Source organism: Dromiciops gliroides, chromosome 3, assembly GCF_019393635.1.
Source record: "Dromiciops gliroides isolate mDroGli1 chromosome 3, mDroGli1.pri, whole genome shotgun sequence".
In the NCBI taxonomy this organism is placed as follows: domain Eukaryota; kingdom Metazoa; phylum Chordata; class Mammalia; order Microbiotheria; family Microbiotheriidae; genus Dromiciops; species Dromiciops gliroides.
Window position 1 is genome coordinate 661,011,787 of NC_057863.1, and position 26,733 is coordinate 661,038,519.

At 55.0% G+C, this 26,733-nt stretch overlaps 2 protein-coding genes across 11 annotated transcripts; both read right to left on the minus strand.

The window, feature by feature from the left end:
- Positions 1 to 224: 224 nt before the first annotated feature.
- Positions 225 to 19,852, minus strand: LOC122750977 (troponin T, slow skeletal muscle). Of its 8 annotated transcripts, none has more exons than XM_043997866.1 (20): positions 19,570 to 19,810; positions 19,378 to 19,390; positions 19,044 to 19,145; positions 18,663 to 18,704; positions 18,366 to 18,497; positions 18,035 to 18,124; positions 14,893 to 15,069; positions 9,164 to 9,207; positions 9,054 to 9,067; positions 8,832 to 8,858; positions 8,453 to 8,485; positions 7,752 to 7,773; positions 7,150 to 7,213; positions 6,660 to 6,776; positions 5,725 to 5,802; positions 4,916 to 5,026; positions 4,720 to 4,829; positions 3,708 to 3,798; positions 3,578 to 3,618; positions 225 to 449 (listed from the first exon to the last, which is right to left on the minus strand). In XM_043997866.1, exons 1-20 carry the CDS (start codon positions 19,578 to 19,580, stop codon positions 404 to 406), a joined length of 1,365 nt encoding a protein of 454 aa, XP_043853801.1. In that variant the 5' UTR covers positions 19,581 to 19,810; the 3' UTR covers positions 225 to 403. The 8 variants fall into 8 exon arrangements, with proteins under 8 accessions (XP_043853801.1, XP_043853806.1, XP_043853799.1 ...); XM_043997871.1 differs by having other exon boundaries at positions 7,150 to 7,210; positions 19,570 to 19,809; XM_043997864.1 differs by lacking the exon at positions 3,578 to 3,618 and having other exon boundaries at positions 19,570 to 19,816.
- A 280-nt stretch (positions 19,853 to 20,132) lies between these two features.
- DNAAF3 (dynein axonemal assembly factor 3) lies at positions 20,133 to 25,929 on the minus strand. 3 transcript variants are annotated; one of them, XM_043991160.1, is made up of 8 exons: positions 25,600 to 25,929; positions 24,438 to 24,617; positions 24,054 to 24,179; positions 23,542 to 23,664; positions 23,016 to 23,136; positions 22,087 to 22,201; positions 21,339 to 21,413; positions 20,133 to 21,242 (listed from the first exon to the last, which is right to left on the minus strand). In XM_043991160.1, the coding sequence occupies exons 1-8, from the start codon at positions 25,669 to 25,671 to the stop codon at positions 20,564 to 20,566; spliced, it is 1,491 nt and encodes a 496-aa protein (XP_043847095.1). In that variant the 5' UTR covers positions 25,672 to 25,929; the 3' UTR covers positions 20,133 to 20,563. The 3 variants fall into 3 exon arrangements, with proteins under 3 accessions (XP_043847095.1, XP_043847094.1, XP_043847096.1); XM_043991159.1 differs by having other exon boundaries at positions 22,941 to 23,136; XM_043991161.1 differs by having other exon boundaries at positions 22,941 to 23,136; positions 24,438 to 25,406; positions 25,600 to 25,719.
- Positions 25,930 to 26,733: the final 804 nt, after the last annotated feature.

Consider the following 26,733-nt stretch of genomic DNA (forward strand, 5'->3'; position numbering starts at 1 on the left):
CTTATCTATCTGCACGTCCCATTGGAATCTAAGCCATCTGCAGGCAGTACCCCAGGTTTTCCCACTCCAAACCCACTATTCCTTCCACTGCAGGAAGTGCTCTAAGGGCCTTCTGTCACCTACATCCCAAGCTTGAGGACAGGACTAGACAAGGCCAATCTGCAGAGAGCGTCCTGCCCCTGGGTATGTTGTCTTTCCAGAAGAACCAGAGACTGGACCTTGGCTGACTGCTCAGGGGTGTGTTTATTCCAGGATTTCAGGCAAGAAGCTGAAGGTGTAGGCGAGGGCAGGGGGTGCTTGCAGGGTCACAGGACTGGGGGGCATCTCAGGGGCCATCACCATATGGGCAAGATGGAAGGGGCCACTTGGATCCTCTCTCCAGGTGCCTCCTGGGATGGAAGGCTCACTTCCAGCGTCCACCAACACGACCCTTGCCGGCCCCCTTCCTGCTGCTCAGGGAAATGGATGGAGTTAGACCCAGGGATAGAGGGGGTCCCAGGAAGCCCACCTCCTCCCCCCTGCAAGCCCAGATCCCATAAACTAATATAAACTAACACAGCCCCCAAAGCCGTTGTCCAGGGTGCTCACGGACAGCTGGCTGATGTTTATGGGGTTCATTGAATCAACACGAGCTGCCATTATTTAGAGTGTGAGGCTTGTTTCTTACTCAGTTATCATCATCACAGTCAAGGGATTTGGTGGTGTTTGAGTCTTATTGGTGAACAAGGGGAGGCAAGGACCTAAGATGGTATATAGGATGGGATGGAGAGGAAGGAAAGAAAGGAGAGGAAAGGGAACATTGAAGTGTGCAATGACACAGAGTCTGGAAAGAGAGAGACCCAGGGAGAAACAGATGGGGGGACTGAGTGTAAGGAAGGCAGATACAGAGGGGGATCGAGAGACAGGCTTGGCCTGAGACGGAGACAGAGAGACAGACAATCAGAGACAGAGAGAGGTAGCTGGAGAAAGGGGAGGAAAGAGAGGGGGAGAGGGAGAGGGAGCTGGAAAAAACCCAGATGAAAAGGTTGCGAGGCCAGGATCACACATGTCCAGGACCTCTCAGGGTTTGAAGGACCTCAGTCAGCTAGTCTGTCCATGCCTGATAGAGGAGCCACCCACCCCCCCAATACACTTGACAAGTGGCTGTCTCAACCCTGCTTGAAGACCCCCAAGGAGGGGAAGCCCATTCCACACCAGGACTGCTCCTATCATTAAAAAGCTCTGCCCATGGGGCAGCTAGGTGGTGCAGTGATAGAGCACCAGACCTGAATTCAGGAGTACCTGAGTTCAAATCCGGCCTCAGACACTTAACACTTACTAGCTGTGTGACTCTGGGCAAGTCACTTAACCCCAATTGCCTCGCTAAAAAAAAAGCTTTGCCCAACATCCAGCCTAAATTGAACCTCTCCTCCCCAAAAAGTACAAGGTGGCTCCCCCCCCCAACTTAGCCCTTCAGACATGTGAAGGCAGCCATCATGTCCTAGCCCAGCTCCCAATCTTCTCTTTTCTGGCCTTAATGTTCCCAATTCCCTCAACTCTCCCAGGCAGAGGACATGAGTCATCTTGGTGGCCTTTCCCAGGCCAGCAGCCCAACAACCCACGTCCGTGCTAGCCTGCAGTGCCCAGAACTTACCAGGCCCATACTAGGGTCAGAAGTGGCCCTTGCTCCCCCTTCCACGACCAGGCTGCCCTCTCCTCCCAGAGCCGTGGGTCTAGGTCATTCCCTGGTTCTGGACACATACAGCTCTTAATGCATCTCACCCTTTTTTGGCTTCCAAATTACATCATTGCCTCATACTGAGTTTGTGGTCCACTAACATCCCCTAATCTTTTTCAGATCGATGACTAACCCTGCTTCCCCTAGCGTGTATTTGCCAAGGTGGTTTTTTTCTCTCACCCAAGCATCAAGCACTGACTTGGAGGCTGCAGTGAATGGGTGCTGGCACAGGCCTCCCACGACTTCTCATCCTATGTGACTCCTCCAGAGTCCCTAGGAGAGCTCCAGCAGGGAATGTAACCAGCACTGGCTCCCCCTCACGACAGAGTTATGTCTCTGTGGTGTCATCCTCACACCAACCCTGATGTTCAGGCCTTCATCAGTGTTGTGTGCTGAGCCACTGCAACCCACTACGTCCTTCTCTACTGGCCTTTGGGCATCCCTCACTTCCAGCTCAATGGGCGCTGGAGGATTCAACCGGCCTCCTTACTTTACCAGCTGAATGAGCTGAGGCCCAGAATTTAACTGCCCAGGGCCACCCAGCTGGTAAGTGTACAAGGTCAGAAGCAGCTCTTCTTGGCCAAAAGAATGTTCTGCCTAGGGGCGGCTAGGTGGCGCAGTGGATAGAGCACTGGCCCTGGAGTCAGGAGGACCTGAGTTCAAATCCAGCCTCAGACACTTGACATTTACTAGCTGTGTGACCCTGGGCAAGTCACTTAACCCCCTTGCCCCACAAAAAAAAAAAGAAAGAAAGAAAGAAAGAATGTTCTGCCTGAGGAGATGGGCTTTGATTTCAGAGAGCAGCTTGGGAGGACTGCCCAAGATCCCAAGGCCAGGCTTGGGGCCTAGGCCCTATCCACCTGTTCCATTCATGTCTGACCCAGTCAGGATGCCCTGGAGGATCCGCCCTGTGGGTTGGCCATGCAGCTGCACAGCAGCTTGAGCAACTCACAGTCTTCATGTCCCTGTGTGACTTAAGCGAGTAACTTCCCTCCTCAGACACGGCTTCCTCCTGTGTAAAACAGTGACCTTGAATTCCTTGGCTTCTGAGGTTCCTTCTAACTTGGCATCAATGATCCCATGACCCCATGATCAGGGATCAAAGTGTAAGATATTTCTTCCCATAGAATTTCATCTTAGTCGATTCTGCCCAGCACCGTAGCCTTTTGAGAGCCTTTGGGTTCCGTCATCCAACAGGACAGCTATATTTGCCAGCCTTGTGTCAAAAGCAGACTCAAGAAGGATGCCACCTAGACCTTTATCCCAGCGACAAGGTAAAGTAAGCACAGATCCCTGGGGCACCCCACTGGAGACTTCTTTCACAGATGACCCCGACACATTAGTGACTACACTTTCAGCCTGGCCCATTTAGAAGTCACTACTTTCTAGCTCACACATCTCTCCATTTACTGCTCTCTACAGCATCCTCTGACTGCCCAGCTTGTCCTCCTGTCTAAAAAGTCTGGCATCTGACCAGCCATGCTCGGCTTCTGTGTGGTCACAGGTTTCTCTTCTAGAAGGCCAGTCACCATCCCTTTCTAGTAAGTTGTGGAATCCTGATCACAATTGAACAGAAGAAGAACAGTTGAGGAAGAGAGAAGGAAATATACATGAACACACAATGAACCACACACGAACACACACGAACACACACGAACACACATGACACCACACTCCTACCAAACTCATGGATAGAAAACGTGGAGCAAAGGAACACGGGACAGAGAGGGAGGTGGGGACTCGAGAGAGACACAATAAGATGTGTGTGTGGTGGGGGGAGATGGCTAAGGTATGGGAAGAAGGGGTGTGGAGGGCTTGTGGACCAGAAGAAGGTAGAGGAAGGGGCCGAAGCCGACTTACAATTTCTGGGCATGGCTGATTCGGTTGTAGAGGACATTGATCTGGGGGTGGAGGAGGACGGAGAGGTCGGTCCAGAGGAATGAATGACGGACACCCGAACCTCCTTCCCTTAGACGTCCCCTGCCCTCACCTCATACTTCTGCTGCCGAAGTTTCTCAGTCAGGTCAAACTTCTCAGACTCCAGCTGGTGAATCCAGTCGGACAGCTCCCGCGCCTTCTCCCTGCACGAGGGGCGCCGAGGACCATGGGCCCCACGGACCCCCACCCACCCACTCGCAAAGAGCCCTCCAGATCCAACCCCCCAGGCTCCCTCCACCCCCAGCCCCCCAGCCTCAGGCGCAGCGCGCGTCCCTGGTTCCGGCTTAACCTCCTGACTTGTCTCCTTCCTTCTTTCTCTCATCCGGCCACGATCGCTAGCCTTCCCTCCCTCCCCTCCGTCCTTGTCTCTCGGGGTTTCTCCCCCTCCTTTTGTGGCTCGGCCCCTCTCCTGTGCCCGGTTCTCCCCAAATGTGCCCTTGCACACCGCCTCCAGCAGTGCCTTCACATCTGCTCATCTCTCCGGCTCCACCTCCCTGCGCGTCTGCCTCTCTCGGCAAGGTGAGATTCTCTTAAAGCGAAGATGCGCCCCTGCCAGCCCCTACTCAGCGACCCCCTACTGCCTCCAGGACGACACAGTCCTTCTCCACCGGGCACCACCCGAGGCTCAAAACAAACCTGGGGGGATCAGTGCTCTTATGGTCTGCATTTTACAGATAAAAGCATCGAGGCTCGGGAAGGTTGTCATTTACCCCGCGGAACGTTAGTGTAACTGACGAGCTCCGGGCGCCCCCTGGTGGCCGCCAGGCGTCATTCCTCTGCTCCTGCCTATTACAGCTTTGGCTGCTTTTGTGAAGGGACCTTGGTGGCCTGGCCTAGAGTAGATACTTGACAAATGTTTGTTGATTGACTGATCTCAGACTTCCCGTTCCACCCCGATTTCCTTTTCTGTTTCTAAATGTGACTCTCGTTCTCTCATAATCTTCCCCATGTTTCTATATCCCTTTCCCTGTGTCTCAGAGGCTCGGTGTCTATGTCTCTCCCCCCTCTCCCTCCTTTCTCCCTCCCCCCTCCTCCTCCCCCTCCCCTTTCATCCCTTCCCCCACCTGAGCTGCTCCTCCCCCATGTGGTCGATATTCAGGGGTTTCTTCCGCTCAGACAGAATCCTCTGTTTCATCTCCCTCCCAGTCTGGCGTTTCCCACGCTTCTGCTCAGCCTGTTGGGGAGGGAGGATAATTGAGGACCCAGGCACCCCGATCTCTAGCACTGAGCCCCCCTTCTCAGAGGCTCAGCCAGTCTCACCTTGACCAGGTAACCCCCAAAGTGGGCTCCCATGTTGGACAGGACCTTCTTTTTCTTGGCATCATCTTCAGCCCGCTTCTTGGCCTCTTCCTCCTTCCTCATCTTCTCCTCCTGGGGAAGGGGGGGCGTGCAGAAAGAGATTGCACGAATTTCATGGGACAGATTGGGGGTGGGGTCTTGAGGATTTGTGACATTTTTCACCGACCCATCCCACATGAAACCCTTCAAGGCCACACACAAGCCTCTGGGGTCACAGCTGATGCTTTGCCACTTGGCCTGCGGCTGCCCCCTCCTCCAGAAGCTGTCTCCCACATTAGAATGTAAACTGGGGGGGGGAGGTGCTGTTGAGTATCTGAGTATCCTCAGAACTTAGCATGGGGCTTGGCACAGAGTAAGCTCTTTCTCACCCTGTCATTCAGGAAGAAACAGAGGCCCAGAGAGACTAACTCCAGACCTGAACCTGTAAGCTGTCTGGATAGCAGGCCCACTTAAATAACTTCTTTTCCCTAGACAAGGTCAAGGCTCCAGGAACAACCCAACGGGTAGGACCTTTAGAGAGGACAGAGTCTAGTCCCCTTGGCTTAGAGATGTGGGAACCTGGGCTCAGGGAGGGCACACACAGCAGAGGGGCTCTCTCTGTGGGAAGGAGGGAGAGGGGTAAAGAGGGAGGGGAAGGGGAGGGAGAGGGGGAGGGGGAAGAGAGGGGGAAGGGGATAGGAAAGGGGGAGGGAGAGGGGAGGGGAAGAAGAAGAAGAAGGAGAAGGGGAGGGAGAGAAGGAGAGAGGAAGGGGAGGAGGAGGGAGCCCCACCGCCAGTTTGGCTTGGCGCTCTCTCTCCTTCTCAGTCCGAACTCGCTGCTGCTCTGCTCTCTCAGCTCTTCGGCGTTCCTGTAGGGAGGGGTGAGCAAGATGAAAGGACTGCCCCCAGTGGTCCTCCCAGGACTCCCATTTCCCCATGGCACCACATAATTCCTGGGAGAGTCAGGAAGCAAGACTGGGAGGGTGGAAAGGAAATCAGAAGTCCTGATTTCTAGCTCTGATCCAGATTCACAGGATCTTAGGGACATCCCTTCTTCTGTCTCTTAGGGTCTCAATCCCCACTCCTTTGGGGGGGCGGGGCAATGAGGGTTAAGTCACACAGCTAGTAAGTGTTAAGTGTCTGGGGCTGGATTTGAACTCAGGTCCTCTTGAATCCAGGACCCGTGCTTTATCCACTGCGCCACCTAGCTGCCCCTCAATCCCCACTCCTAACAATAATAACACTAATATAATAATAACAGCATTTCTCTAGTACTTTAAGGTTTGCAAAGCACTTTACAATTGTCTCATTGCATCCTAACAAAACAATCCCAAGATAGAGGTGCTATTATTATCCCCATTTTTACAGATGAAAAAACTGAGGTAGACAGAGGTGAGGTGACTTGCCTAACATCACACAACTAAGCCACCTGGCCATGCATTCAAGGCTCTCTAGAAGTTCCTGCTTACAGTGTGACCTTGACCTCTGCACAAAAGTCGCTGTACCACTCTGGGCCTCAGTTTCCTCATTTGTAAAATGGGAGGGTGGACTCCAGGTCCCTGAAGTCCCAAAAGCCGGCCACCTCTGACCACGTGGTCTTTCCCGTCACAAGGCTGGAGGCGGGCCTGGCTGTGATGTGCTCAGAGATATTCGTGGCATGGCGTGAGCTTGGGCAAGTCCCTTCACCTGTCCCCATGGACGGGGTGGGGGAGCACCAGCCACTCACAATCCGGTCCTTCAGCCCCACCAGCTCCTCCTCTTCCTTCTTCCTCTGCTCAAAGTGCACATCGATGAGCGTCTGCAGTTCCAGCAGGTCCTTCTCCATGCGTTTTCGGTGGATGTCCTAGGGGTGGTATGTGGGGTGCAGGAGGTTGGAGGGGACCTTGTTTCCGAGCCTCCCAGGCTTCCCTGCTCTAACCCAGTTGCCATGTGGAAGTTTTGAATGTTCAGTCTCAGTGGCCTTTGAGAGAGCAGGCTCTGAGTCCGGATTTCCCCAAGCCCAGATTTCTGCAAGTGCAGGCTTAGGGCTTCAGGGGGCAAACCTATAGGTTGAAAGGGCTGGTGCTGACCAGCACCTGCTTGAGACTCCTCCCACCAGACATAGAGCAGGCACAAAGCGCAGTGTTAGACTGGATGCCACAAATTTGCAGCCCCCAACTCCAGGAGACAGGGATACTGGAAGCCCCTAGCGTCATGCATCCCCTCCCTCCACTCACATCAAAATCAACTCTCTCTCCCTCAGGGATCTTTGGCGGGATCAGTGTAGGCACCACGGGCCTGCTGGGGTGGGGAGAGGAACAGAAGTGGGTTGGAGGAGGCCTCAGCAAGGAGGGCTAGGCTGCCTTTTGCTCTCTTCTCTATTCCCCCCCCCCAATCTTGGGCAGATAAGAGACAGAGCTGCATCTTCCATGAAGCCCCAAGAATCTGTCCATCCTCGGTGTCTTCAGGCCACTTCTCAGCTCCCTTGAGACCACTTGAGGCAGGACTAAATAGGGGATTTGGGAGAAAGGCTCACTATGTAAGCTTGGCCAAGTCCCCTATTCGTTTGTGGACTTCATTTTCCCTCTATCTACAATGCAGTGATGAACCAAATATCTCCTAAGCAGGCTTCCCGTATTCTGTTGGTCAAGACTCCCTGTGTGACCCTGGGCAAAAGCACTTTTCTCTTTCTGAGTCCCACCTCCCCTATCTGTGAAATAGGAAAGGATTAGTCACAGAGATCCCTCAATGCCTTTCCATCCTTGGCATTCTTTGTGGTTTGGGGAGTCTCTCTGGGTGCCCAGTCGTTCTGCCATCCACCCTTAGGACAGATACTCACCTGGGTTTGGGTCGCTCCTCTTCTGTAAGGAGGAAGGTGAAGACAGAGAAAGATAATTAGAGACTGGAAATTGGGTTGGGAGACGAATGCTTCCCTTGGTCTTGGGCCCCAGGGAGACTTGGGAAGGGTCCAGGTTTCTAGGTACCGATTCTACTTACCCTCAGGAAGGAGAGGAAAGGGGCAGGGGGTGCAGAGCTGGGATCACACAGCGACTGTATACATTCACAACTTTGGGGGGGGGGTTCCCCACCCCTCCAGGGAACCATATTTCCTGTCCCCCAGTACCTTCCCACTCAGGGACCCAGATACCCCCTCACCCATTTGTCCTGGCCCCCAGCACAACTCCTTCCCCCACCCCCTCAGGGACCCAGGCTCCCCATTAGGAATTCAGATTCAGATATCTCCCAGTCTCTAACCCACCCAGGACTTCAGGTATCTAGGGTTTCCCAGCCCCCAGCTTTCTTCCGGACCCAAGTCCCCTCCCTCCCATCACCCAACCCCAAACCTTTGAATGTATATCGAGGAAAGAAGAGGACAGGTGTGGGAAAGGAGAAGTGGATGCGGCCCCTTTAAGGGGGGGGGCGTGGGTTATTTTTTATAGGGCGCCCAAGGGGCGCTTAAAGGAGCCGCTGACTGGATGGGGTTCCCCCCCCCCGTCCCCGCCCCGGTTCCCGGAGACGGAAGCGAAGCGACCACCATACCTCGCTCTGCGACCGGCTCCGACTCCTCGGGGGCTGGGGTGGGGGGAGAGGGAGAAGCAAGGAATTGGGAGAGGGAAACGGCCCCGCCAGCGGTGCAGGGAGAGAGGGAGAAAGAGGAGAGGCTGTTAAAGGGAAGAATCCGGTGCGGGGGAGAAGTCCCACCCACTGTGTAACCTCGGCAGCCCCTTTGCCCTCTCTGGGCTCCGGAATCCGCCCTGCCACCACCACTCCCCATCTGTAAACCGGGCCTGTTCGGACTCAGGATCTCTAAGAGCCTTTCGGCCTTTAGGGTTCACCTAGTAAGAAAATCCCGGCTTCCAGTCGCCACCCCTAATGCAGAGAGCCAAGCGTCCCTCTTCCCCCACCCCGTCTAGCTCACCTTCCTCTTCCTCTTCGGCAGCCTCCTCTTCAGAGGGTAGCAGGATAGAGAAAAAAGAGAAAAGATTGGCTTGGGAGGAGGCGGGTGGACAGCGTCGTGGTGCTGAAAGAGTTAACGCGCCCTCTGGGCGCTCGGCCGCCTGCTTTGCTAGTCTTGAACACAGGACCCAAGTGTCCAAGCCCCAGTGCCTGCACCCTCAGGACCCCGAGTCCCCCGACTCACCTTCCTGCTGTTCCCTACAGATTGGGACAGGAGAGAGGAAGAAGTCAGATTCGGACATCAAGGTCTCCCCATCCCCTTACTCTCCAACAGCTGCCTCTCCCCATACTTACTCCTCATAATCCTGCTCTTCTGCGTCTGACATGGTTGGAGTAACCTGGAGAGAAGTAAGAAGAGAGATGATCAAAAAAAAAAAAAAGAAAAAGAAAGAACAGGGGCAGCTAGGTGGCGCACTGGATAGAGCACCGGCCCTGGAGTCAGGAGTACCTGAGTTCAAATCCGGCCTCAAACACTTAACATTTACTAGCTGTGTGACCCTGGGGAAGTCACTTAACCCCAATTGCCACACACACACACACACACACACACACACACAAAGAGAGAGAGATGATCTAGAAGTTTGTGTCCCTGAAGGGTGGGAGCTGGGGATCTCTGGAGCTACCAAAGCGATGGAGGGGTCGGGGTGGCAGCATTAGGGGCCCCTCCCCCACCATCCCCACCACCTGTCTTTTGGCCTCAGGGCACTGGGGGACGGGCAGGAACCTGATCGGGGAGATTATCTCTAGGCATTCTTGGGACAGACAATAGCCGCCCCCAGTTCCCTCTCCTAGCCTGTCAGAAGCTATTTCTGGGGGTCTCGGGCTGGGGCCAAGGTCAGGGATATGTCCGAATAAGGATAGAGTTGCCCACTAGCCCTGACTCAGACCCGCCCTTACTTCCCCTAACCAAACCCCTGACCTTAAAACTATCCATTTAGACTACCACCAACCACCCCAGCTTCATATTCTTAGGAGTTGAATGAAGTTTTGGCTTCCCCTACTCCAGTTTTATAGATAAACAACTGAGTCCTAGAAGGGGAACGGAATTTTCCAAGGTCAGAGTCAAGTCACTAGTACTAGAAAAGAAGGTCCCTGGAGATCAGTCTTCCCCCCCGACCCTGTCCCCCAACCATCCTTCTTGGAATGGGCAGACCAGTAGGTTTCCTCTCAACACATACACACAAACCTCCACCCTTACTGTAAACTGTCTCGTCTGATTCCGTCTCTCATTATTTGTTTCTGTCTGTCACTGTTTATGGCTGTCTGCATCTATGATTGTCTCTGTCTCTCACTTTTTGCCTCTCTGCCTCTACCTCTTGTCTGCATGTGTCTATCTCTCACTCTTGCTCTCACTCCCCCCCCCCCCATCTCCCTCTCCATTTCTCTACTTTGTCTCCTAGCTACAAAATCTCAGGGTTGAAAGGGACCCAGCCAATCACTCTGCCCTATACCTAAACAAAAATAAAGAATATCATCTCAAATGTCCCTGACAATGGATTATTGAACCTGCAGATCATACAGAACGAGGAGCTCTCTCCTCCTAGGACAATCCTCTCCATTTTGGGGACAGCTCTAATTATTAAGACATTTCCCTTTACATAGAGCAGAAATCTGCCCCGCTGCCCTGTCCCTGCCTTTCCCTCCTGTGTGCATCTCTCTTTGGGTCTCAATCTCTGTTTCTTTCTCTCTGTCTGCATAGATCTCCCAGCACAGTGGCTGGCTTGGGGAAGGAGGCCAGCAATGGGGGGTGGGGTGGGGTAGGCTCCATTACCTGGGGCTGAGGCTTCGGTAAACAGCAAAAGGTTGTTTGAGGCTGGACCAGTTGCTGTGAGTCAGGGACAGAGAAGTGAGTGCTTTATAGATCCATCGAGGGCGGGGGTGGTGGGGTGGGGGTGGGGGTGGGGGGATGTCTCTGAGGTAGGGCCAGTTGTGGACTCCTCCTCCTCCCTTCAACTCTTGGTGTCTCACCCTGCTTGTCTCCCTTTCTGTCCATCTTCTGTTCCTCCTGTCTGGCTTGTTGTGTCTTTCCAATCCTCATATGTGAGTGGGGCAAGGGGGAAGGGTTTGCCCCACTTCTATTGTTTTCAGACGCTTTTCCCTGCTTTCTTTTGGGGGTTTCTCAGTTACTTTGTGTCTCCATAGATCCCAGTCTCATCCTGTCTGCCTGTCTTTCTTTGTTATTTCCTTCCTCCCTTCCTTCTTTCCTTCCTTCGTTATGTTATGGGGAAATAGGGTTGGGGTTTGGGGTCCTTAGGAATTCCTCTTTAAAGAATTACATCCTCTTGCACACAAATCCAGTAAAATAAGATAATAGTTTATTTAGGAGCTGAGGAAGGCAAACCAAGAAAGAAATCCTTGGACTTCTTCTCATGGGGAGAAGGCATAGCACAGAGGCTTGGCTCTGAGATGCCTATCTCCTCGAGCAGGAGACAGGCAGATACTTTTATAGAGGTCCAATGAGGTGATTGTCTGACTGTGGGAAGTTCCCCTATTGAGGGAGGACCATCCCCCACCGGTGGTGGCTGGGGGAGTTGGGTGAGGGGTGGCTTCAGATCTCTCAAGCCATCTCTCTCCTCCTCCCAGCACAAAGGCAGCAGCCACACCCAAACTTATCTCCAGGGGTGATAATGAAGGCTGGGGGTCCCGGAGCTAGCTCAGTCCAATCTAGTTCCACTTATTTCTTTGGGTGTATCTGTCTTTTGGTTTAATTTCTCAAGGAGAAGGTTTCTTTGATGTGCCCCAGAGAACTTCTGGGGTGCTCTGGGCCCATAACATTTCCTTCCTTCCTTTTTCTTTCTTTCTTTCTCTCTCCTCTCTCCACTCACATCACCCTGACACTGGTTTAGACCCATTTCCTGGTCTCAAGTCTTTCCCTACTCCAGCGGCTTCCTGTTACCTTCAGGATCAAATATAAAATAATCCTGTTTGACTTTTAAAGCCATTCACAGCCTTTGTTTTCTCTCTCTCTCTCTCTCTCTCTCTCTCTCTCTCTCTCTCTCTCTCTCTCACACACACACACACACACACACACACTTTTCCAATCTTCTTACATTTTACTCCCCTCCACATACCATATGAGCCAAAGAAACCGACCTTCTTCCTTACTATTTCTCGTCCAAGACATTTGATCACTCCAGCTCTGTGCCTTTGCATGTGCTGTGCCCCATTCCTGGAATGCTCTGTTTCCTCACCTCCACTTCCTAGTCTCTCTGGCTTCCTCTAAGAGTCCACTCCAATCCCACCCTGTACAGAAAGTTTTCCTGCCCTTTCCCCAACTGCTAGTGCCTTCCCTCCAAGGTTACCTTCTATTTACACTGTGCCACTTGTATGTACCTAGTGCTTTGCCTGTTGTCTCATCCAGTAGACTGTAGGCTCCTGGAGAGTAGACACCGTGTTTTGCCTTTTTTATCCCCATTGATGAGCACAGGGACTGACACAAAGTGCTTAAAAATGCTTCTTGATTGCATCTCTATCCTCTCTCCCACATTTCTTTCTTTCCTGTCTCTTACCCTGTCTTGTTGTGTCTCTTTCTCCTGTTTCTCTTCTTTTTAAAAACGTTTCCTTCTCCTTTTGGGGTCTCCAAATTTCTTCTTCTCATAGGCTTTTTTTTTCATTTTGATTTTTGCGGGGCAATGAGGGTTAAGTGATTTACCCAGGGTCACACAGCTAGTAAGTGTCAAGTGTCTGAGGCAGGATTTGAACTCAGGTCCTCCTGAATTCAGGGCTGGTGCTTTATCCACTGCAGTGCCACCTAGCTGCCCCCCCCAGACTTTTAAAAATCAAATGAGTCTTCCATGATCATTTAGCCCAACACATATCTGACAAATAATTACTCCTCTTCAATAAATCCAACAATTCATCACCCAGTGTCTACTTGAAGCCAGTGAGGAAGCCCATTTCCCTTTGGATCCCTGCAATTCAGTTTTCCATTGCATCAAGCCTAATGCAATGCCCACCCATTGTGCCTAGTTCTGCCCTATGGCAAAAGGAAAGGGAGTCACTTCCTCTTCCAAAAGACAGCCATACAACGATGTGAACATAACCCCTTCTCCCTTGCCACCCCAATCTTTTCCTCTCCAGGCCAAACCTTCCCAGTTCCTTCCACCAGGTATCACAGACCCCAAATCTCCATTTCCCGGTTTTTTATTTTCTCCATCTCCCCATTTGTCTCTATCTCTCCATTTCTATCTTGTCTCTCTGTTCACTTATGCTTGTTCCTTTGTCTCTTCTTCCCCTCCCCCTCTGCTTTGTCTCCCATCAAAATTTCCCTTCAGTGACATCAGGTCCTAAATGGAGATGACAGGTGCAAGGGGTGGGGTGGGGAGGGGAGGGTGTCCTGGCATAAGGGGGGCAGGCAGATCAGATCCAAGACAGTTTTCAGCCTGAAGCCATAGCCCCCATGAGCCTGATCTATCTGGCCCTGACCAGGTCCCTGGAATTCCTGATCTCCTCCCACTGGGACAAACCCTGGCCCAGTGCTTAGTGCCTGATGCCCCATCATAGCTTCCAAGGGTCCTAAATAAAACTATAGATAGACAGGGCTGGAAAGGCCCTTAAAAGTTTACTGGTTACAACAGCCTCCTCAAATTACAAAGGCTGCCCAGGAAGGAAGAGGCCAAGCTGGGACTGGAACCCAGGCCCTTCTCTGACTTCAGACCTGGGGTTCTGCCTCTGCTCCATGCTGTCAGGAGCCAGGAGAGGCCTCCAAGGTCATTCCCAACTTACAGCTGCCATCAAGGCTGACAGAATGCAGTGTGATCACCACTTAAGAGACTTTGCCGGCTGCCGTGGCCACACATAGGGCCTTTAGGGTGTGGCTCTATCCCAGTTAGCCTTCCCTGGCTCCCCACTCACAAGCTTTTCCGCCCCCCAGCCTCTTCACTGTGGCTTCTTGGAATCTCCTAGCTTCATTCAGTCTGTTCCCGACCCATCCACCACATAACCAGATATTTGTCTTGTGTCCTGAATTTACTTAGAGGTCTTCCTCGATTCTAGAAGAATGTAATCTGAGAGCAGGAATGGCCTCACTTTGGAGTGTGTGTTCCCGTTGCTTAGCTCAGGGTCTGGCACATTGAAGCCCTTACTGTTTATTGTTGCATTGATCCAGACACCTGACCCCTCCCTTAGACAGGGAATCAGTTCCGGAGGAAGGAAGTCACTTGCCAGATATCTCACAGTAAGAGGAAAGAGCAGAATCACACAGCTGGAAGGCTCTCCAGAAATTCCTGGGAACAGTCCTCTCCTTTTACAGGTCGACAAACTGAGACTTAGAGACTAGAGAGGACTGGACTCCACTAAGGTCACAAGGCCAGCAAAATATAGACAATCACAGTTACAGATCAGAGACTTTCCTCTATTTGTTTTACAGGTAAGAAATCCTGGCTCAGCCCCGCCTGGGGCCACACAGCACTTCCTACCCAAGTTCCCCGCAGACCGCCTTCTGCACTGGCCGCTCCCGGGGCGGCTTCCCCAGACAAACACTCTGTGACCCCAACTCAGAGAGAACTTTATTCAGGGCCGGGCACCGTCCCAGTTTGTTGTGGGGGATGGGGAGATCCCCGTTTGGCCCCATCAGCCTTCGAACTTCTTCTTTCTCCCTTCCATCCCGCTCAGGGCATCGATGTTCTTTCTCCAGTCTCCTACCTCTCGACTTTCCTGCAGGGAGGAGGCCAAGGTCAGGGGGCCACTTCCCAGCTTCTTCATCACCTCCATCCTGACACTCGGGATCCCGACACAGCGGCCTCGGCTCATCTGTCCCCGCCCCCTCCCCCGCCGCCGCCCCAGCTCCCGACTCCCGGCTCCTCTCTCTCTGTCTTTGAGCTGCCTGCTCCTTCCTTTCCTTTAGGGTTCAGCTACATGCGGGTTCCCCCGGCCCTAGGCTGAGCCCCTGGAGAGCAGAGATTGTCCTTTTATCCTGGGCACTGAGCCCAGCGCCTCGCAGGTGCCAAGAAGGCGCTTAGCGGATACTTGACGATCCAATGAATGAGGGGATGTTCCAGCCCTGAGGACTTGAGGAGTCTCACCTTCTCTGTGTCATCCTTCTTCACCTGCTTGAGGTGAGCCCTGAGGTCCAGGGACTCTTTAGCTCTGGCTCCCAGCAGGGCCTGCATCATGGCATCTGCTGAGATCCGCACCCTCCGTAGAGCTGGACGCTTAAACTTCCCCCTCAGGTCAAAGATTTTCTGAGTCAGATCAGCAATCTGAGGAGCAGAAGTGGATTCTGAATCTAGCCCTGGGTTCTATGGCCCTCCCCCAACGCCGTGCCTGCTCCCTCCCCACCTCCTCTCTCCCCCAACCCTGTGCCGGCTCCCTCCCCACCTCCTCTCTCTCCCAACGCCGTGCCTGCCCCTCACACGCACGCGCGCCCGCACACACACACACACACACACACACACACACACAATAAAGCCAGTAAAGCGGAAAGAGCCAAATCAAAAGACCCGAGTTCAAGTCACTGTTTCGACACTAGCTGTGTGGCCTGGAGCAAGTCCCTTTCCTTCTATGAACTTTAGTTTCTTCATCTGTAAAACCGAAGGGACTAGACTAGATAATATCTAAGGGCTCTTCCAGCTCAGAATTATGTAAACCTAGAAATGCGAATCACTCCTTATTGAGACTCAGTGTCTTCATCTGTCCAAAGAAGATAATAACCCTCACCCAACCTTCTTGGCAGGGTGGTCATGAGAAACGTACTTTATAAACCTTACGAACAAGAGACAACATACAAACAAATATAGCCAACACAAGCTAAATAGAGGACAAAAAAGAAACAATTAACAGAAGGGGGCGCTACAATGAAGAGGGCTGGAGGAATGCCCAGAGACCCTAGGAATTTAGGATGACAGTTATTGGGGCTAGAACGATCAAGTGAAGGGTTTTTCAGGATGGAGGAGACATGGGTATGTCTGTGGGCAGTAGAACATGAGCCAGTAGACAGGTTGAAAAATCAAAGAATGGGGATGAGAGAAGGGGCAATCTGTTGGCAGAGAGTGGATGGATGTAGTCACCTGAGCAGGCAGAAGGGGTTTGCCTTGGTCAGAAGTAAAGCCACTGGGGGCAGCTAGGTGGCGCAGTGGATAAAGCACTGGCCTTGAATTCAGGAGGACCTGAGTTCAAATTTGACCTCAGACACTTGACACTTACTAGCTGTGTGACCCTGGGCAAGTCACTTAACCCTCTTTGCCCTGCAAACAAAAAACAAACAAAGAAGTAAAGCCACCTCTTCATATGAGACAGGGTGGGGTGGGGGAGGAAAGAGGGGCAGAAGGCTCCTGAGTAATAGGAGATAGGGAAGACAGGAGAAGAAGGAGTTCATGGTTAATGGCCTCAATTTTTTTTTTCAGTAAAATAGGTCTCAGCTGAGAGAAGGGGTGGAGGAGCCATGGGAGGTTGGAGAAGGGTCAAGAAATGTAAAGATGTAAAGAGTGGAAGAGTGAATTCATAAAGCAGGTAAAGTAGGATTGCCTGGCAGCAGTGAGAGCCTTTTTGGAGGTGGTATTAACAAGTCTGCAGTGGGCCTAACCAAAAGGATTGCCTGATTCTTTTTCAGTAGCATGTGTGTAGGAGTGATCCGAGGTTGAAGCTTGGGCACAATAGGAAAAATGATAAGGGGAATAGCAATTCAAGAAAGGATAGTATGGAATTGAATTGGTTCACTAAGGGGTCAAAATGGGGAGGAGAGAGTGACTAGTGCAGGGGAGATAGCCTGAGAGGGGTCAAGGAATTGGAGGTCACAGTAAAGATGAACAGAGTAATGTAGGGGAGGCAGAGGAAGTGATGAAAATCCAATAGATTATGGTCAAATAAGGGGATTTCAGAAGTCTGGAACATGGAGTTGGTATATTTCTGTGTGGCTGGGGTCAGGGGTGGCAGAGCTCATGGGAAGTGAGTAGGTTAAGGAACTAAAAGGTTTGAGGAAGAGTCAATATGTATGTTGAAGTCCCCTAGGATGAGGGCAGGAGTTGGGGAGGAGAGAAATATTGTGAACCAGGTACCACACATTGAGTAAGGAAGGAGAGATAATAACTACCAGGATTTTGATTGGGTGGGAGATATGAATAGAACGAAGCTCAAAGAGAGGCTGCTGAATGATGGAGGGAGAGAGTCTGGAAGCAGCAATAAGGAACCTTGACCAGTGAGCTGTGGAGAATGAAGGAAAGTGCAGCCCGTACTGGAGAGGGAAGTCAGGGAGGTTGTGTCTTCAGGAGGAAGTCAGGTTTCAGTAAGACAGTAGATGGATGGAGTGGGAGAGGAATAGATTTAAAATGAAGTGAAGGTTGTTGCCTATGGAACAAGCATCCCAGAAGGCATAGTGGAAGGGCTGGGTGGGAGGGTTGGGGAGGAATGGGCATGGGGAATCAGGTAGGGGGGAAGTTTGGATCATGATCTACAGGAGTTGATGTGATGGGTATGGTGTGGTATGAGAATGGACATCCTTGAGTGGAGGGCACCCCCTCTTCTACCCTCAGAGGACAGGCACTGCTGTGAGGAGTCAAAGGGAAGGCTGCTCCTTTTTGCCCTGTTGGGAGATTGGGCTGGAGCAGAAGGTGGAAGATGCCTTTACTGACACAGACGGAAGAGGCCTGGCCCTGCATATGCCCCTTGCTGCCTCCTCCTCTCAGGAGATGTGCTGTTCCCAGCAGAAGATGCAAGGCTCAGGGTGGCCTCAGTCTGCTCACCTGTAGAGGCTGACAAGGATAGAGCAGCGGACGTGTCAGACTCCCTATGCAGGGGGAAGTTCATTGGGGGCAACTGGAAGGTGCCCAGCTTGGCATGGAGGTGGAGGGTTAGAAAAAATTCAGGACTGGGAGGCTAGAGATGTGAACCTGCCTGCCCTCCCCCTTAAATGGGCAGGTCACTTGCTGTCGCCGGGACTCAGAACTAGCGATCTTTAAACTTGCCCTTCGCTCTGGTCCTCTCTGACCTCAAACAGATTCCTGGCTCCCACACCCTGTCCTATCTCTGAGGGAATGGGCATCCTGACGGCAGGTCTTGGAGTCTGACCGCTTCGCGCCGTGGATGGTGGGCCCCTTCCCTTCCCTTCCCTTCCCTTCCCGGACTTCTCCAGTTTCTTCCTCGGTAGCCCGGGACCGTGGACCACAAGTGCCCTGCCCCGAGGCCCGGTGCTCCAAAGTGACCGGCCTGCCCACTTTGCTCCCTCCCTACCTCGGTGACATTCTTCGTAACTTTGGCCTCCAAATCGTATCTCTCTTCATCCACCTTGTCCACTCTGGCGTGGAGTTCCCGACACAGCTCCTGAGGAAGAGGGTGCTTGGTTCCCTAAGAGATTTCTTCTGGGGGCCCAATGCCAGGGATCCTGGGGGGGAGGGACTTGGGGAGGGGGAGGAGGATTGAGACGGACACCTGGCGGAGTGGAGGAGGGGGAGCCAGGCCCCCGGGGTCATTGGCGCAGTCAGGGAGGTGGAGTCAGGCCCCCCCACCCCGGGTCCCTGGCGCAGTCAGGAGGGTGAGCCAGGACCTCCGAGTCTCCTAATACCTGGAGCTCGACGACACCAAGTCCGGCCAGCTCCACCGGAGCACAGCGCTCCCCCAGCACGCGGCCCTTCTCCCCACGGCGATCGTCCACCTCGCGCTCCAGCTCCTGTTTGGCGATCTGTAGCATCAAGGTCTGCAGAGGGACGAGAGCCCGTCTGAGGGGTGAGCGAAGCCGCTGTTCAGCGAAACTCCCCCTCGCCTCCCCTTAGTCCGGCTCTCCGGTTCCTCAAACTTCCCGCACTTCCCAGGCGGTATTTGAGTGACTGTCTGATCGCTCCCTCCAGGCCCCTCCCCTCACCTTCAGCTGCAGTTTCCGAGAAGCCGAGATCTTGGACTTTTTCTGCGGGAGGGAAAGACTGGGGTGAGGTTGGGGAGGGGAGAGAAACCGAATCTCTGGAGGCCTGGAATTCGGGGAATAGGGTGGAGAAGGGAATTCGGGGAGGACAGAATCCCAAAGGAGTAGCTAAAATTGGGGGCGGGGCTAGTGTTCTGGGGCGGGGCCAGATGCCCATAAGGTTGGGCTGGTGTTCTGGGGGCGGGGCCAGAACCCGGGGGCGGCGTTCCAACATTCTGACAGAATTCGCCCTGGGAGGGCAGGGCTCCGAGGGGCGTCCAAGGGCCTAGGTTCCCACCACCACCACCAAAGCCCACGCCGTGCCCACAGGCGCTGGCTTATCACCTTGGCATGAGGCTCGGTGGCATAGGCGCGATAGTTGACAGAGGAGCGGCGTCGAACTGGGGGAGCTGCTGGACTGGGTGCGGGTGACGACCCGGGCGGGAACTGGAGAAGACCAGGGTCAGCTGGGCTCGAAGGCCCTACGTCCAAAGGGGCGTCTCTCCTAGGAACCCCAGGGTCCCACCCCCAGCCCAGAGGAAGCCCCCTGACCTCCAAGCTTCCACTCCACATCCTCGAGGACCCAGGTGTCCTCTTCCCATCCCGCTCCCTCTTCAAGGATCCAGGAGTCCCTGTCCCCCAACTCCGAAACCCCCTTCCATTCTCTCCCTCCTCTCACCGTGTCGCTGCTCCTGCAGAGAGAAGGAGGGGGGCGTTGTTACTGCACTGGGGGTGGGCACCACCTTGCCTCCCCTCCTACCCTCTCAAGTCTAGGAAAACCCAGGACAAATTTCTCCCCACACAAGGACCTTGGCCTTGATTCCCGCCCCTCCAGCGACCCAAGCGTCCGTGTCCCCGAGACAACACTCACTCCTCTGCCATGTTGGAAGGGCACTGGGCGAGTCTCCGGGATGACCTTGGGGAGACTGGGGTCCGTTAGCCTCTGATCTCAAGCTCCTCTGGGGACAGTGTGATAAAAGCCGAGCCTGGAGCTAAATATACTATCCGCTGGGGAGATAAGGGGGCGCGGAGGGGGAGGGAGATCCTCCGCGTCTGACTGTTCTCTCCCTCTCTCAGGTCCCACCTCCACAGGGAGCCAAGAATCCTGACCCACCAGTCCCTCCTCCCTCAGGGAACCAGAGGTCCTCATCATCTGACTGCTCTTGGGGGACGTAGAACGTTCTAGTTCTGTCTCCTCCTCCCTAAGGGGCCTCGTGTAGTCTCTCGGGGATGCAGGCACCTTGAGTCCCATCTTGTCTCTGGAACCCAGGGATTCTCATTCCCTAGAACCGTCCTCTTCGGGACCTAGGTTTCCCAGTGCCCCGCCCCTTGTCCCTTGGGGGTCCTCCTCTCTTCAGGCCCAAGGCGCCTGGAGCTGGCCCAACCCTTTGTCTCTGAAGCCTAGGGGTGTTGCTTCCCCGGCCCATTCCTCTCTCGGGGACCTAGACATCGTGAGACGCACTCCCTGCTCCCTCTGGAAGCCAGACATCCTGAGCTCCAGACTCAGGGACCCAGGGACCCGAACTCTGTCCTTAAGGCGGTGGCGATATGCCGCACCCCCTCCCAGATGGCAGACTGATGATAGGGTCCGACAGTTTTTATTCTAACAAGTCCTGACCCCCTGGGAGGGACAGGGGACTCTGAGAAGTCAGAATTCGGGGGGAGGGGGGGCGGGATCGGAATCCTGGGGTCAAGATAGTCGTGGACAGGTGGCGGGGCGGGGAAGGGGAGACACTGAGGGAGGACTCGGGGACCAAGGAGCCCCAGCTAGAATTCGGCGGCCGAATCAGGATCCCATGAGCCTCAGGATCTGGAGCCAAACGCAGAATCGTCGAGGGAAGGGTTTGGAAATGCCGAGGCTGGGGTCAGAGTCTTGGGGAAGAGGGCTGACCCGGCTCCCCAGAGGGCATTCCAAGATCATCGGGACCTGCGGCAGGTCTGGGAATGCCAGAGAGGGCGGGGATGGAGTCTTCAGAGGGCGGGGTCAGAATTCCAGAAGGGCCCTGCTCAGCATCCGTTGGCAGGTTCAGACCCTCTGAGGGTGGGGTCACAGCGTCAGGGGGCGGGCTCAGCATTCCGGAGACATCTGGGCGGGTGGCTGGTCTAAGAACGTCATAGGGGGCGGGCTCAGAGGCCTCCGGGGGCGGGCTCAGCACACTGGGAGCATCGGCATTTGAGCATGGGCTCAGAATTTCAGAGGGGGTGGGTTCAGAGGGCTCAGAAGGTGGGCTCAGAACCTCGGAGGAAGGAGCCATTCCAGCGACATCTGGGCTAGTGGATGGTCTAAGAATTTCAGAGGTCTCAGGAGGCGGGCTCAGAATCTTTGAGGGAGGAGTCAGGTTATCAAGGGGCGGAGCTTCGGCCTCCTGACCTAAACCCTGAGCATCCTTGGGGAGCGGGCCATCCCGGGGCTTTCGAGAAAAGCGGGCGAAGGTTTCGGGGGGACTCTCGTGGGACTCTGGCACGAAGCCGGCAGCCTCAGCCAGCTCCCGGACTCGATCAGAGAAACTCTCTAGCTGGTTAGGCCGCAGGTCCACAAGGTACCTGAGGATGCATGGGAGAGTCAGGGAACCCAGCAGTCAGGGTCCTCAGGCTGCGCCCCCGCTCCCTCAGCACCCTGGGCGGGCGGACAGCGCTCACCTGGCCAATTCCACAATCAGGCGGCCCCCAGGAGCCACGCAGGCGCCGAGCTCCGGGCTCAGCTGGTGGACCATCCTGCAGAAAGATGCAGAGGGAGGAATCAGGACTCCTGGGTGCCCAATCCCCGGGAGAAGAGGCCTGAAGAATAGTCCTGCAAGGTTTCCCAAGAGGGAGAGGGCATGGGGATCTGTGCTCCCGGGTCCCTAAGGCATGAGGGGCTGGAGATCAGTCACTGAGGGAGAGGTTTAAGGGATCGGGGCTCCTGGGTCCCAGCGGGAGGATCGGGCTACGGAACAGTACTCCTGGGTCCCCGTGGGAGAAGAGGGCTGGGGATCTGTACTCCTGAGGGAGAAGGGGTTGGGAAACAGGACATTAGAGTGCCTGAGAGAGGAGGGGGATGGGTAATCAAGACACCTGAGTCCCTAAACAGAGACGTGAGGGGCTCAGAATTCCTGAGTCTCTTAGAGAGGAGGGCTGGAGGAGTCAGGAAGCCTGAGTCCCAGGGCGTAGAACGCTGGAAATCAATACTCGGTTCACTGGGGTGAGATTTAAGGGACCAAGACCCCCTGGGTGTCTGGGAGAGGGTAACGGGGCTGACGATTCAGGGCGCCTGAGTCCCTGAAAGAAGAGAAAGAGGCGTCTCCGGACGCTGGGGTCGGAGGGAGAAAGGGCTTAGAGGTTTAGGACTGACTACTGGATCCCTGAGGCGTCAGAGACAAGGGCCGCTGGGGAACCAGCCCTCAGTTACCCGCAGGACACGTAGAGGAGATGGAAGCGGCTGCAGAAGTGACTTCGTTGGTGCAGGGTCGGGGCGGCCCCCAGGGACAGGAAGTGGACCCGGAAAGGTCTGGAGTCCAAGGATTCTGAAGCCGAAGGAGACCGGGAGAGAAAGACAGATACTAGGTGCCAGGAAGAAGGGGGAGAAGGAGAAAGAAGAGGAAGAGGAAGAAGAGGAGAAGGTGATAGGAGGGGAGAAGGAGGAGGGGGAGGAGAAGGAGGGAGGAGGGGAGGAGGAGGAGGGGAGGAGGAGGAGGAGGGGGAAGAGGAGGAGGGGAGGAGGAGGAGGAGGAGGGGGAAGAGGAGGAAGAGGAGGAGGGGGGAAGAGGAGGAGGAGAAGGGGGAAGAGGAGAAGGCGGAAGGAGAGGAGGAGGAGGGGAGAGGAGGAGGAGGGGGAAGAGGAGGAAGAGCAGGAGGGGGGAAGGGGGAGGAGGAGGGGGGAGGAGGAGGAGTATGGCATCGAGGACAACGCACCTCCCAGTCCTTGGAGCCCTCTCATAAGCAGGCTTGACATGCCTGTCCTGTTATACATGTGCACATACTACGAACACACACAAGCACAACGCCCCTTTCCATCCTCCTAGAGAGGTCCGTGTCCCTTCCTCAAACTCCAACCCTGTGTGCGGAGGACTTGGGAAAAGTCCTGGACAGGACCTTGATCTTCCCTCTCCCTGGCCCAGGCGTTGCCCCTGACCCTCCATGTGTCTTTGGACGAGTCCTATCCCTCCTCGAGTCCTCAGTTTCCGGTCCGGGAATACAGATGGTCAGTAAGAGCCCTAAGTGTGTGTGGAGGTGGGGAGCGGAAGGGAGAAGGGAATCATCTACCTCTAGGGAATAGATTAAAAGGAGCTGTTGATATCAGGAAGAAGGAATGTTTCGGGGCCTCCAATTCTTCCTCACCAGACCCTGGGCCCCTGTCCTCCGCCTCGGCTTCAGGTTCTACCCCAGACAATCTCCTCCCCGGCGACCACTGGTTTCGAAACGTTGAGGTCACGTTGTGCAAGGAGATCTCACCAGCGCACTGTGGGAGGGACGGGCAGCCAATGTAGGCGGAGCCTAGAGAAATAGGCGGAGCCAAGGTGTGTCGCGGTTGGATGTTTTGGACCCTGGAGAAGGGCAGGCTCCGAGAGAAGAGAGATATAAATGGGGATGGGGCCTGAAGTCTTCCGGGCGGGAGATGGAGAGATATTGAGACCACAGAGCCTAAGCCCAAGAGAGCGCATCCCAGAGACTCAGAGACAAAGCGAAGGAGGGAAGCCAGAGACGCCAAGAGTGGGAGAGACAGATTACCCAAGAATGGGAGAGACAGATAGACAAGAGAATCAGAGACGAAGAGAGAGACGGAGAGCCGGGACCTTCATTCTAGTCTGAGGAGGGAGAGAGCGAGAGGAAGGGGAAGTCCTGGTGGAGGGGTCCGGGCGGGCACCTTGACAGGGGTTCCGTTGCGGGTCTGCAGAAGACTCGGGTCGTCAGACTCGATGCCGAAAGCCACGAACGGCCCGGTAGCCACGTCCCCCCAGTAGCCTCGCACAGCCACTCGCTCCCCTCGCTGAGGTCGGGGGAAAGATATTACTCAACCTTTGGACTTCTGGGTCCTCAAGGAGATTGAGAGAGGGTCACGTGTAACCTCAGATGTCAGTAACTTGGAACGTGGACTGTTGGGACCCCGAGGACAAAGGGCTTCCCTGAAATCAAAGAACTGGGGGGCAGGGAGACCAGAAGGCCCGCGAACCCCTGGGATAGTGGACGGGGACCAGAACTTTCGGATCTATTGAGATGGTGGACAGGGTTAGAGTTAGACTCCCATGGTCCCCTGAAATGGTGGGTCACCGAAAGCGGGAGGGAACAAGCGACTGTGACCCCTTGGGATGAGAAGATGGGAGAGGAAGTCTACGGCCCCCAGGGCTGAGAGATGGGAAGCGGACCTAGAGCACGCACATGGCTCATCAGGCGCCCAGACGCCAGGGTCCGGTTTGGGAGTTGATAGGCTGAGGCATCCCTAATCTCGAAGGCCACACTGGTTTCCCGCCAACGACGAAACTCTCGGGTGTTGATGACCCGGGCCTGAGAGGAAGAGGAAGGGAGCAGGGGCTCAAGGACCCAGGTGTCCTCTCCCGCCCCGGGATCCACCCCCCCCCCCCCCCGCGACCAACCTCCCAATCTTCTGCCCTAAAGCGCCAGATGTGCCAATGCAGACGCGCCTAAAACTACATTTCCCAGGAATCTCCGGGAGAAGTGTAGGCGATCGTCCAACGACATTCTCCCGCTGCCTGCTGGGAATGGTAGTTCTCGTCCCCCCGCAAGCCTCCCAGGCCCGCTCACCCCTCGGTCATGCAGCTTCATGTGCAAATCCCAGTCGCTGACCCCATGCCGGGCGTCGTAGCGGGAGCCCAGGTAGCCTCGGAGTCGAGAGTCCCACAAGCGGCTCAGGGGGAAGGAGGACTCGGCCTCGGAGGCTGCCCAGAAGGTGAACACGGCCTCCAGGGAGTCCCGCTCCCGGAACTGAGAGAAGAGAGGGGAGCTGTACTAGAGGGGGACAGGATTCTGGCTCTAGGATAGGCCAGGAGGCAGGGACCCAGAAGAGCAAAAAATGGGATAAAGGTCAAGTAGAGCTAGAATGCTCTTCCAGGTCAGGAATTAATGCTGGACTTTCGCCCTTTGGATCTCCAGTCAGTGCCGAACCCTGAGCCTGACCCATAAGAGGTTTTCTATCCATCCACCCACCCATCCATCCACCCATCCACCCATCCAGCCATTCAGCCATTCACCCACCCACCCATCCATTCCACCCATCCATCCATCCATCCATTCCATCCATTCCACCCTAGGCCAAAACAATTGGCTCATGTGGCCCTTGGATCCCCAGTGCCCAACCCTATGCCTGACCATAGAATGCACTTAATGCTTTCTCTCCACCCATCCCCCATCCATTCAGCCAGCCAGCCATTCCTTGAAACAAGTACAAATAGAAAATCTAGTGTTATATTTGAGGAAAAGCAAGAAGACCAGCCTAATTGGACCATAGCCAGGGAAATGCCAAAAACTAAAGCTGAAATAGAAAGTTGTAAATGTCAAATTGGAGTTTCTATTTGATACTTAGAGATAATAATAATCCGCTGATTTTGTGGAGCACTGAGTGACATAGTCACACGTGTGCCTCAGGACCATCACTTTGGAATCACATGGAAGATGAATTGTAAAGGACAGAGATTTGAGCGAGGGAGCCCGGTCAAAAGGCCATTGCCCTGGTCAGAGTGAGAGGTGATGAGGCCTGCAGGAGGGTACTGGCTTCTAAGTGGAGAGAAGATAGAGGTGAAAAATAATTTGGAGGTATATTGCAGATTTGGCTGAGAAAGAAGAGACAGAGAGAAGTGTGTTCCCCCCCCCCCCCCACCTCAGCCTAGAGCTGCAGCTGCGCACTTACACCAGGGCCATTGGCACATCACTGCCCTCCTCCCCACCCCCACTCTCCTGGACCTCGAACCTTGAGCGTTTGCAGGTTGAGGTGAGGAAAGTGAGTCGCCAGGTCATCCGGCTCAGGCAAGAGGCGGCGCATGCGCTGGGACTGTGCTCGAACGTACTCGGCCACCTGGGTCCGCACCAGCCCATTCCCCCATAGCTCCAAGAATGTCTCGCTCTTTTCTGCGAGGAGGTGCAGGAGGGTGGCTAGGAGCAGGGACGCCTGGGTCCCCGAGAGGACAGAGGCCGGGAGCAGGGACCCGAGTCCCCGACTGCGAGGGTATCAGGGACAAGGATCCCTGGATCCCTGAGAGGGGCTGGTTTGGGAGCTGGGACGCCTGGGTCCCCGAGAGGACAGAGGCCGGGAGCAGGGACGCCTGGCCCGACTCTCTCCGACTGCGGAGGGTATCAGGGACAAGGATCCTGGATCCCTGAGAGGGGCTGGTTTGGGAGCTGGACGCCCTGGGGTCCCCGAGAGGACCGAGGCCGGAGCAGGGACCCGAGTCCCCGACTGCGAGGGTATCAGGGACAAGGATCCCTGGATCCCTGAGAGGGGCTGGTTTGGGAGCTGGGACGCCTGGGTCCCCGAGAGGACAGAGGCCGGGAGCAGGGACCCGAGTCCCCGACTGCGAGGGTATTAGGGACAAGGATGCCTGGATCCCTGGATCCCTGAGAGGGGCTGGTTTGGGAGCTGGACGCCTGCGTCCTGAAAAGGAGTCAAGTGCTGGGACCGTGGACAGCTGCATCCCTGAGGGAACATCAGGCCGCCTGGGCCCCGGGCTGGCTTGGGGCCCTGAACTGCAGCTCCACGGGCTCACCTTGAAGGCCCTTTTCTTCGGCGGCCTCGAAGGCCAGGTTGAGGATCAGAATCTGGGCGGCCATCGCCTCCAGGATGTTTTCCAGTACGAAGCAACTGGTGGGTGACGTCCCGAGAAACGATGGGGAAGGCCAGGATCAGGGGACCAGCAGCGCTTGAGGGTAGTCCCCAAGCCCCCCCCCATTGCTCAGGCCCCTCAGGTCCCCCTTTCTCCTCGCAGGGCGGGGGCATCCTTCATCAACCCCAACTGGCACCCCCACGTAAGTCTTCCGCGCTGTCCCGCCCCCAGTCGTCTCTCCCCGACCCAGGCCCCTCGGGGAGCCCTGCTCACGTTGAAGCTTT

Coding starts and splice junctions, on each gene's coding strand:
- DNAAF3 (XM_043991159.1), bottom strand. CDS start 25,671: ATGCGCCGCCTCTTGCCTGAGCCGGATGACCTGGCGACTCACTTTCCT. Junction 24,618..25,599: donor TCAACCTGCAAACGCTCAAG/GTTCGAGGTCCA, acceptor CTCTTCTCTCAG/TTCCGGGAGCGGGACTCCCT. Junction 21,243..21,338: donor CTGATTGTGGAATTGGCCAG/GTGAGCGCTGTC, acceptor ATGCATCCTCAG/GTACCTTGTGGACCTGCGGC.
- LOC122750977 (XM_043997864.1), bottom strand. Junction 15,070..18,034: donor TTACGAAGAATGTCACCGAG/GTAGGGAGGGAG, acceptor TCTGCTCCTCAG/ATTGCTGATCTGACTCAGAA. Junction 5,027..5,724: donor AGCGCCAAGCCAAACTGGCG/GTGGGGCTCCCT, acceptor CCCCTTCCCCAG/GAGGAGAAGATGAGGAAGGA.